The 10,619-nt window shown below is 42.3% G+C and overlaps 1 protein-coding gene across 2 annotated transcripts; it reads right to left on the bottom strand.

Moving 5' to 3' along the window:
• Positions 1 to 2,345: 2,345 nt before the first annotated feature.
• LOC133149973 (target of Nesh-SH3-like) lies at positions 2,346 to 9,849 on the bottom strand. Of its 2 annotated transcripts, none has more exons than XM_061272219.1 (19): positions 9,694 to 9,849; positions 9,072 to 9,400; positions 8,256 to 8,435; positions 7,341 to 7,409; positions 7,135 to 7,267; positions 6,050 to 6,231; positions 5,871 to 5,923; positions 5,630 to 5,669; positions 5,353 to 5,412; positions 4,883 to 4,930; positions 4,593 to 4,808; positions 4,438 to 4,527; positions 4,161 to 4,370; positions 3,920 to 4,025; positions 3,729 to 3,808; positions 3,599 to 3,628; positions 3,367 to 3,525; positions 3,170 to 3,292; positions 2,346 to 3,099 (listed from the first exon to the last, which is right to left on the bottom strand). In XM_061272219.1, the coding sequence occupies exons 2-19, from the start codon at positions 9,157 to 9,159 to the stop codon at positions 2,984 to 2,986; spliced, it is 1,983 nt and encodes a 660-aa protein (XP_061128203.1). In that variant the 5' UTR covers positions 9,160 to 9,400; positions 9,694 to 9,849; the 3' UTR covers positions 2,346 to 2,983. The 2 variants fall into 2 exon arrangements, with proteins under 2 accessions (XP_061128203.1, XP_061128204.1); XM_061272220.1 differs by lacking the exon at positions 9,694 to 9,849 and adding an exon at positions 9,507 to 9,633.
• Between the last annotated feature and the right edge of the window lie 770 nt (positions 9,850 to 10,619).

The following is a 10,619-nucleotide window of genomic DNA, read 5'->3' as shown; positions in this document are numbered from 1 at the left end:
AAAAGTAGACCACAAATTTGGTGGTGGGAACTAAGAAAGGGTCGATTTTTCCCCTTCCAGCCTCTCCATCCAAAAAGACAGATTCCTGTAATGTGTCTGTTAGAAAGTAAACTAAATAGAGGGATAACACTTTTATAATTTCATGCTTTAATTAAATTCACTTGCTGCTGCTTCGGTTGTGCTCGCCTTGGTCACAGGTCATACTGGAAAAGTTTTCTTCTCAAAGTACTCTTCAACAAAAGAAGAGCTTGCGTTAGCTCTTCGCCATTCAACAAGCAAATATGAGCTGTTTTTGCAGAGGATGAAGAATTAATGCCTGTAAGCGTTGTAATATTGTCTGTTTACATGTCTTGCTCCTCCATTTGTGTTCAAATAGCCATTGCTTAAAGGTAAATACCAGCGTCTTTTTCTACGTAACTATCTGTATTTCTAAGTGAATACTTTTGCCACAACCTACACTGGCCATTTGCTGAGAGGTCACCTTTGCACGTTGCTGCAAAGGTAATGACAATGGCGCATCAATGCGCTTGGATCATTGACCTGCGCTGCGATTGGCCTGATCTGCCACAGGGTCTTGAGGAATGCTGCTTGCCGCACCCGTGGCCAACAAGCTTAGACGAGCACGAAGGAAGATGGCAGATTACATAACTGGATTTGATGGGAAACAGCTTGGCAGCTCAAGGCTGCACGTCCTATAAATGCCGCCTCAAGGTACAGTTCCAGTCAAAGAGTCACCACGTGTCCAAAAAACTCCATCCAAGGATGTCAATCAGCCAGAAACTTCAACGGTTGAAAATCTTGTTTTGCTTCGGTTTTAAATTTCACTTGAAGCAGGTCTAAAAAATTCAAAAATCAATACTAATGTATTGGTATTGCATCGATACCAAACAGCTAGTCTCGATTCTTTCTTATTCCTATGATTTTGGTCATTTTCAAATAATGTGTACAGTGACGAACTTGATACGTTAAGAGTCATTCGCTTTGTTTGAGCTTTTCTATCTACACGATATTGGTTTATTTTTGTGGCACAACATAAAATATACTGTCGGAGTGAGAATATACTTGAAGTTGACTGCAAGTAAACTACCTGCAAGGAGAGTGTGCAATTTTTTTTCCTCTTATCTTCTCTCTGACTGGCAGCGGAAAGGAAGCCTAACGATGGTAAATAAGGTTGCAAGGATTATCTTATATAACTAATCCAATCAAAACAAGATCAAAGAAGGTGTCTGGACTAAAGGAATTTAAAAGAGGCAGAGACTAAGAATATGCAGATTACTACTATGTACTTTGTACAATGCTATTTAAATCAACAACACTGGTTTTTCCATTGAAGGTAGTTAGTCACAGTTAAGAACCCAACAAGAATGTTTAATTTGCTCAAAAGATATTGTTTAATAGAACAAGCAATTCAAAATAGCATAATATTTAAAAGTATAGGTATCGGCAATACTGGCACCAATATTTACTTGATACCAAAATCTCAGGTAGTATCGCACAGTTCTATTTAACGAATCACTGGGTCATCTCTCCCTAATCCACCATGCATTTATACTGTCATGGAATTATACTGCAGATTTTTGCTATTTATGGTCTGATCCGGTTCCTATCGCCTGTGAGTATATTGTATAAAATGTACGTACGGTATGTTGTGTTTTTTACAGCACAAATTGGTGGGAGACAGCATGTCATTTGCTGCTTTTCATCAATTATTTACAAACCTGGATAAAAAAAAACAGCTTGATACAAAACCATTGTTTTAGTGGCAGTTGTACTAGCTGGTGGGTGTTTTTTCAAAAGCCAAACTTTTCACACAGCCCCAAACCTCCCCCCATTTTGCATTTGACGGCTGCAGAATGATGGGAGCTCAAACCAGGTGCCAATTCAGTGCCACTTTTGTTGAAATGAATCATGCCACTAGAGCTTTTCCATGTTTTTTTTAGGAATGGATGATGGCCCAGTGTTACGTAACCGTGACAGGCTCAAGCTTACGTCCTTATGCTGACATGATTTCCTGCTGATGTTTTCATTACCTCTCCTCCTGGATTCCCCATTGTGGTAAATCGTTTGTCATCATTTTCCCTTTTAAAAAAATATGCCCCCGCTAGAGGCAAATGTATGCGCTCATTGGCTACTTTTTGTCTGTTCGAGACATCAAATAGACACTTGGGGTTATAATAGCCTTGATGGAATAATTAATTTAAAAAAAATATTCGATAGCTTGCCTTTTTGAACTGAGGTATTGCTTTTGTTCCAGCACATCATTTGTTTGAATTCTGATCCTCGGGAGAAAAAAAACATTTACTCAGTGCTCAATGATGTTTGAAGTAAGCGAATATCTCCAAACATTATGAAAAATAATTGAAGTCTTTATTTGTTCAAATATAAACACAACCATATTTTCAAACTGTATAAAATTGGAAAAGATCTTCCGGTGCTTTCATGCCATCAAAATAACATTATACACACAAAACGTATACTTTGAACACATACAAGTAAATACAAATGACATTCGGAAAACCAACAATTTTTTGGGGCAAAAAGGACTTGTATACAGAAGATAAGCACCCTGTTGTTCCACTTTTTAGACTTACAATGTTAATGCACACATTTAAAACCAGTCAGACAGTCTTGTATTGTGTCCTCTTTAACAGCACCCCGCAAGAGAAGCTGACCCAATATAGCTGATTCTGCTATTTACATGGACATGCATTTTTAGCAAGTTAAAGCAGCAAAATACAAAAGCTTGGCTGCTGCTTTAAGCTACCAACATTTTCAGGACAGTAAATTCTCCGTATACCCAGAGAAAGACATTTCTGATGTGCAAATTGCAAATATAGAAGTTTCATTTCCACATTGATGAGGTAACGTCCAACTGAGTTGTTCATTTTAGAGTTCCACATGTGGTAGCCAGTGACACTTGTCACCATGGCAAAGGTCAAATAATGTCCCATAGCAGAATATGACCTGGCAAAAAAATCATGGCTTACCATTTCCCTGGAATGGGAGTTCCACACTCATACCAAGAGACGTAGCTAATGTGGGATCGTCTGCCGATCGGACCAAAGTGAACAGGCTCCTGTCGCACTGCTCGATGAAAGCCTAAATGATAAACATGAGTCGCTTCGAGGTCTTCCTGTCATCTGCGATGCGGTATCAAAAAGGGTCTTACCAGATCTGGATGGCAGCTGGGCTGCACTAATTTGTCGCCCGGTTTTTCCGTCCAGGAACGAATCAACAAACTGGCAGTGATCCTCGCCGAAGCCGCTTTCGTCGCCGATGTTGTAGAATTTACCTGAGGTGCAGATGGATCAGTACGCAAGGATGTTGAAGCCTCATTTATTTCCAGTGGCGGCGAAGGAGACTCACCATTTAGCGAGTCGCTCAGGTAGATCTTGTACCGAAGCGAGTTGCATAGCTGGACTCCCACAAATTTGCGGTACCAGGTTCTCTTGATGTATTGTTTCCCATTACAGTCGGAGTAAGAGTCTGCCTTGAAGGGGAACTGCGTCCAGATGGCATCTTTACCTGTCAAGACAATCACGTCGTCACATTTGTCCTATACTGATCCCGGATCATTAAATACAAACTCTGTCCTTACCTGACACGTTCTCGCTAACTCGAGGGTCGGCTGTAAGGATATGAATTGAAAAGAGCACCAATCACTGCAAAACTTCCAGACTGTTTCTGACCAAGAAAAGATGCTTACGCAAGACGCAAGTTTCTCGTACCTGACTCGGTGTTGAAGGACACCGGCTCACTGGATGGACCTGTGCCCAAGTCGTTCTTTGGCTTCACCTTAAACTCATAACTATCATAAAGCACAGCACACATTTAATTCCACTTTTGTTCCACTCAAGCCAACGCAAGATAGCTTTTAAAGGTACCATGTGGAGCTGGTTCTGACGGATCCTAAGCTTACCTGCTTTCTGGTTTCAGGTTTTCCACTGCTGTGTGCGTCTGGTCGGTGGTCAAAATGGAAACCTTCTCACCGTTGGGTCCTTTTGTGGTTGAAATGACTTCATACTCTGGAGAAACCACGGGAGTGGCTAACTGTTAGCTATTTTGGACATCATTTTCCAAAGTCTGTCAGACATTATCGACTGCTGACTAAGAATGGGATCTCTTCATGTTTAACTTTTAACACTACAACCGTTTTATACCTGTAGTGTCATTGTTGGTCTTCTCCCAGTCGAGAATGATGAAGGAAGGACATCCCTCCACCGTTACCACAGTGAGGTTGGAGGGCGGCGACTTGGGCACAGCCGTCACATTGACGTCGCTGCGCTCGTCCTCTGGGAAGAAGTTCAAAGACGATGTAATCGAACATGGCTCGTCCGCTCTCTTGCCGGTTTGGTAGATGACGTGAGGTGCTGCCGTTAGAGAAGGGTGGGATGCTCAAGTCTCCATTCTCGCTGAGTCGTCACAAGAGACACTTACCCACGTAACGCTTTTTGCCCATGGCGTCAACGTCTGAGGTTGGCTGCGACTGAAATAAGTCTGATCTTTCCCATGATTCTTGTTGAGGGCCTGTAAGAAGAAGCGCCAGGTTTGGGCTCAAAATCTCTCCGAGCAAGGGATGCAGGATGTCGCACCTTGCGTTGAGGGTGACGTAGTGGTGGTGTGTTTCCGTTCGTGCTTGTTTGGTCTGGCAGTGGTTGGCCTGGCAGTGGTTGGCCTGGCAGTGGTTGGCCTGGCAGTGGTTGGCCTGGCAGTGGTTGGCCTGGCAGTTGTTGACTTGGCGGTGGCCACCGGGACTTTGGGCTGGAGGGCTGCCAGTTTGTCTGTGTGTTTCCGGTCATTGGTCTTTTCTGTGGAACAAAATAAACTTAGCAAACGGAATATGACCAAACAATAGGCGCATCCGGCTCACTGGTCACCTCACCTGATTGGTTGGCTTGTCCAAGCAGGTTTTTTTTCTTGTTGAGAGAGCCTAAAACAGCCAAACCACATCACACGTCATCACTCATCAAAACAAGAATATAATTCACACCTTCCTTATTACATTTTGACAGACGGGAAAGTTAAGGCCTGAGTCTTTCCCATATGAGAGTGAACAAGTTACGGCAGAAAGCTGAAAGGTACTAAGGCCTGCAGCCACATTCCTTCCGATTAGCTTTGTGTAAACATAGATGGCGACCACCAAACTACCAGGTAACATTTGCATCTTGGCTCGACTTCATTTGGAATTTTCAGGAGGATCTTAAAAGTAAGAAAGAAGGCTAGCAGCCCAGGAAGCATCTGTCCAGCATCACTGAAGAACAAGCGGGTCTCATTGTTGCTACTCTGGCATGGTGCCACGACTATCAGCAAATTTGGCCAGCGAGTGGTTTAGCCTCAAGGAGGTGGGTTTACCTGGACGAGGACGTGTCCACAGAGCAGGCTTGATGAGTGGAAAATCCCGGTGTCCATTCACTTTTGGGAGGAAAACGAGCAGCAGTACACTTTATACTCAATTACTCCATAATGTTTAGGTGTTTATTTACATGAGCGAAAATGCAAGCTTGAGATCAGGAAACTGGCAAAAAAAATGAGCCTGATTCAAAAACTTGATACTTTGGTTATCGAATAATCGTACAGGCCTGATGTGAACTATTGTGATAAAAGTCAATAATTTTGATGGAGGGGCTACCTGGTCGTGGCGGGAAGAGAGCACGGGGCCTGAGAGGGTTCTGAAACACAAAAAACAGGTCGTAGATTCACATTAATAAAAAGATCAAAGTCAGGATCTATGTTTGGGGTATATTTAGGGGGCAGGCTCTTCATATAGGCATTTTGCTATTTGAAGCCAGGCCTAAAAGTGCTGCTTCAATGTATTATTCCAAATAATGTCAGAATAAAATACAAAACTGAGCATTTATCACTTTACCTACCAGTGGCTTCACCAGAGGAAGACGCAATTTAGGTGGCCTCTGTATTTTCTTAGCTGAAACACAAAGGAGATGGACATGAAAGCAAACAAAAACATACCAAGCAAATAAATGAATCAACGTGACTTTGCAGTCGTAATGCTGTTCGCCATCTCATACAGTGAATGTCATTGGCTCCTTACCTGCCATGTTGGTATTTTGGATCTTGGCTTTGCTCCAGGCACCACTGCGGTCATCCTTGTTGGAACGGACACCAAATTCATAGGGCGTGTCGGGAGTCAGGTTGTCGATGACTGTGTCGCTTGTCGGACACGTCTGATAGATCCATTGTCTGTTTCTCTCCCGGTAGCGGATAGTGTAGAAACTAATGGAAACAAGAAGATGTTCCTCAGGGTTCTATCCTCCGCACCTTTAATTTTTCGACGTTTTATCCAAAGTCAGGTGGAGACTTGAGAGTTAAAATATGGAAATGTTAACCAGTTGTAAATCTTTCAAGATACATAGAATTTAAAAAAAAAAAAAAGGCTAGCCTGAAGATAATCGATATGTAAAATCCATTTTTTGCTCTCTCATGGGTCATTTTCTGGCAGGGAGACATCCTAACAATGCTTTCAAAATCAAGCTCAAGCTTTCCAACTTCTTCTCCAAGTGGTTTGACAGAAAAGGAAATATCTATTTTTTTTAAGGTGGGAAAAGATGGAAAAAGTGGCATTTATAGTAAAGGTGAGGTACAAATGGAACTGAGCTAGAAAAACATTCTTCAACTGAACATCTTTCAGCAGCAGGATCATTGCTGAACACACCTCACATAACATGTGGAAACAAATGTCTCTGATGTCGTGATGATGTACCATGTAGTGTTCCCCACTGCAGATTTGCAATTCACTACTCATGTTGACGGATTTATTTTTCCATTTTGAGCTCAGACTAAAAGCCATTGTGTGGCTGGGATCTTGCTGTCTAGGAAGTAGTGATGTGTGATGATTACATTCGCATAGCAACAGGGCTAATCCAATAGCTGTCAACTGTATCATATGGTTGACATTTTGACAGCACACTGTGATATATATTGTGATATATCACAGCACAATTAGCATTTATATTGAAGTCGAGGAGCTTTGTGTCATTATTGCGCTTCTTGTGGCACTGAGGGTCAAGCCCTACCATGAATAGCAAAAATATTTGGAATGGCTTAAATCTCCTCAAATCACATCAACATGGGCTACGGCACCAAAACAATGTCAGAAATCGAGGCTGCGGATCTCACCCGTCCTCCAGGCAATCATCCAAGATGTCCCTATCGTAAGAACTTTTCAGATGGTTCCCCCAGGACAACAGCACGGCCGTAGGGCTGACGGTGCCAATCACCAGATTGAGGGGCTTGCCCAAGTTCACCTTTCCTGTGCGCAAAGTGGAAACAAAGTGAGGAGGACTTGCGTCCAAGAAGAAAAAAACGAGGAAGCACTCACATACCAGTGCAGTGTTTGGTCACGTCGTTGGGAAGGACCGGCTGCACGGCCACGAGGTACTTAGGCTCTGCGTCTAAAGAAGCAGATGATTGATCTGTTATGGAGAAACTCTTTTGGACACGTTGCGACTTTTCACTCTGTGTTTTCACAGTTCACTCCCGCAGTTCACCCTCTTGGTAACCTAGCAACATGAAACACTAAATATAACAGTCAGTGGAGCACAGCTGAGGCTGGATTAAAATGAAGAGAAACAAAAAAGGCAGATAAGAAATCCTTCTAGTACACACGTGAATATTTCTATCATACTACTTTTCAATAAAAATGATTTAAAAACACACAAAACCTTTTCTAATGACGCCACTGACAACATTTTAGAATATTTCTCGTGACGCTACAACGTGTATTGATGGATGCTTCTGAGCACATTTCCTGTTCCTGCTCGAGTGGCCAATGAAATCCATCACCCCAAAGTCATAAATGTAACCTTTTGGTCCTACAGGAATAAAAGTTGGGGAAAAAGGATTCGAGGCAAACATCTGTTTGCTGTTTTCACATGGCCGTCTTTACATGAGCGTAATATCACGTCAGGGTCATGCATTAGCTATGGCTTTCCTGTAAGTCAAGAGTGGGCAAACTTGTATGTCAAATATGTGGATCTTTATTTGGTTGATAAAAAAAATAATTGAGTCCAATTTACTAATTGGTTTTATTACCTAAATTCCGAATGTATTTTACCAAATTTTATTGCATAATTAGATAAATGCTTACTATAACAAAACATGAAGAAATTCATGTTAACTAATCAATTTTAGAGGAAAACATATCTAAAATAAAAAAAAATGCAGGACTCGATAAAGTCTGAATCTGTCAGGTGAAAATGAAAATATAGCCTTATTCGTAAATAAGTGTGAATGTTTACCCATCTCGGCCTGGTAGGGTATCCCGTTTTCAGGCAAAGGGATGAACTGTTTGGAGGTGAGGCTGCTGCCATAACCAAGAATGTAACCTTCCAGCTTCAAGTTGGGATTCTGTGGCACAAACTTCATGATGATCGTGTCACCGGTGGCGTTGATCTTGACTTTTACGTTGTGGCGACGAACTGCAATGAGAAGGGAGAAGACATCATGGACATTCGAATGCCATAGCGTATAAATACTTTGCTCCTGCACTTGAGAATTCATTTTTTTGATGGCTTTTTATTTTTATGCCTTATATTTGAAAACCTACCCGTGCTATTTAAAGAAATTGAATTTGTACTACAACTTTCCACCTGTCTGTTTTTTCTCCTGTACGGATCTGTACTTCTGTTTGAACATGATTGTGTCAACTTTTGCCCTCTGCCAATGAACTTCCATGTGAAGCAACAGGCACGACAAGCCTGGCATCCTGTTGTTCTTGGCACCGCTCTTGACAGCTTCTGACAGCCTTACGTAACTTCAAGCAGAGTGCAGTGAGGCGGACCATGGACATGATCGTGCACACATCACAATGATCACATCGCTTTTCCTGCAACCTAAATGAGCATTATCGACTTTTTGCAGAGTAGAACTCAAAAGATACTATATAATTTGATGATCAAAGCAATATTTTCTACTATAGTTTCATGCATTGAAAAAAAAAAAAAAGACCTGACCTGTGTATTGTTTTGACCTGACCTGTGTATTATTATTATTAAGTTAGGCCCACACTCATGCTTCATCTTGCGACAAGTGGTCATCATCGACTGATTGCCTACCTCGGGTCCTCTGCGCTGGGATGCAGCTGGGCAGAGCTGCAGCTCCGAGCAGCAGGAGGTGGAGGAGGAGGGGAGCGGTGCCAGCCATGGAGTGAACGATGAAGAGCTGGAAGAATGTTGAGCAGGAGCAAGACAAAAGCTTCAAGATGTCCTCAACTCTCAAATGACTTTGAGAGTGGAGAGCTATATAGCTGCAGCAGGGGGTGTGGCCCTTCCTCAAACATCAACTTTTGCCTCTTGGATAACACTCCCACCCCCCTCATCACCTCCGAGGGGAAAGAGGAAAGTCCCAAAACATTACAAACACACCCGAAGTTGAGGGTCGTCCCCTGGAGAGCAGGATTGAATCTCAAATTAGTGCTGATTGCGATCACAAACATTCATCATCAGTCCAGATCAACAAGACCACGTGCTGGATTGTTTATATTTTTTTACCCGTGAAAACGTGGCCGACAGGAGTCGTTCTGGGAAGCGTTTGGTTTTGAACGACGACCGATGACAAGAATGCCATGGGAAAATTTAATTATAAACACTCAACAAACATCTGTCGACACGACACAGCAATAAACATCCAAGGCAGCAGCTGCAAGACATTCAGATGTGCACGGGAAATTCGTGTTACCTTAGAGAGGCTGGATACTGTTGCTTTGAATAGGGCAGGCTTTACTGGTGATGAACTGACTGGCAGCTGCTAGGACACGCTTCGACTCGCCTCTCGCAGCATACGACTCAATATGGGCCCTTTGCTTTCTTTGGCCCGTCACACAGTGCCTCCGTGTTTCATCTTGTAAAACTGAATTGGTCCTCATGAAATCATTTAATAAGGTGTCACTAACACGCCCCCGGCCGGCTCCAAGCTTACGCTTCCCATCCTGGGCTCGTACTGCCTTAGGCCAGGGGTGTCAAACTAACTTTTTTCACGGGCCGCATTGTAGTCATAGCTTCTTTCAAAGGGCCATTATGACTGTCAACCCAAATAAATGTATGAGCACCTCATATTATACACAGTAAAAGCTACAAAACAAACTAACAAATAACAATTTTCAAAACCGACGAGTAAAACTGGTCAAATATTTCAAAAAAAGATATCAAAAGTGAAGACAATTTGCAATTCTAGGAATGACACACGAATTTGAGTTGTCTTTAACTTTTAAATTCAATACATTTGCATTTAAAAACAGTTTCTAAATGCTCATTTATCTACAAGTGTATTTAGCCTTATGTGTAATACATTCTACTTGAATCATTTAAGAACTTTTTTTTTTTAACTTGTTCAAGCAGTGCATAGTGTGGCAGTGGATTATGATATAAAAATAGAAAATACCCGAAAGCTGAAGTTTATTAACCAATCCGAGGAGACTTCCTGCCAAAATGTGGGCATTGCGGCACGTGCATGACATCACGGTAAGCAACAGCGGAGCTTACATAACCTGCAGAACAAAGCTGCCTATTGTGTACCACTGGACTGGTCAGCATTTGAGCCCCACACACAAAGATTCCGCCCGCTCACTCGCTCAAGGTTGTCCCCCTGAGCATGTTCATCATTAT

Source organism: Syngnathus typhle, linkage group LG2, assembly GCF_033458585.1.
Source record: "Syngnathus typhle isolate RoL2023-S1 ecotype Sweden linkage group LG2, RoL_Styp_1.0, whole genome shotgun sequence".
Classification (NCBI taxonomy): domain Eukaryota; kingdom Metazoa; phylum Chordata; class Actinopteri; order Syngnathiformes; family Syngnathidae; genus Syngnathus; species Syngnathus typhle.
The sequence above is the reverse complement of the archived record's forward strand: the minus strand, read 5'-3'. Positions and strand labels throughout refer to the sequence as shown.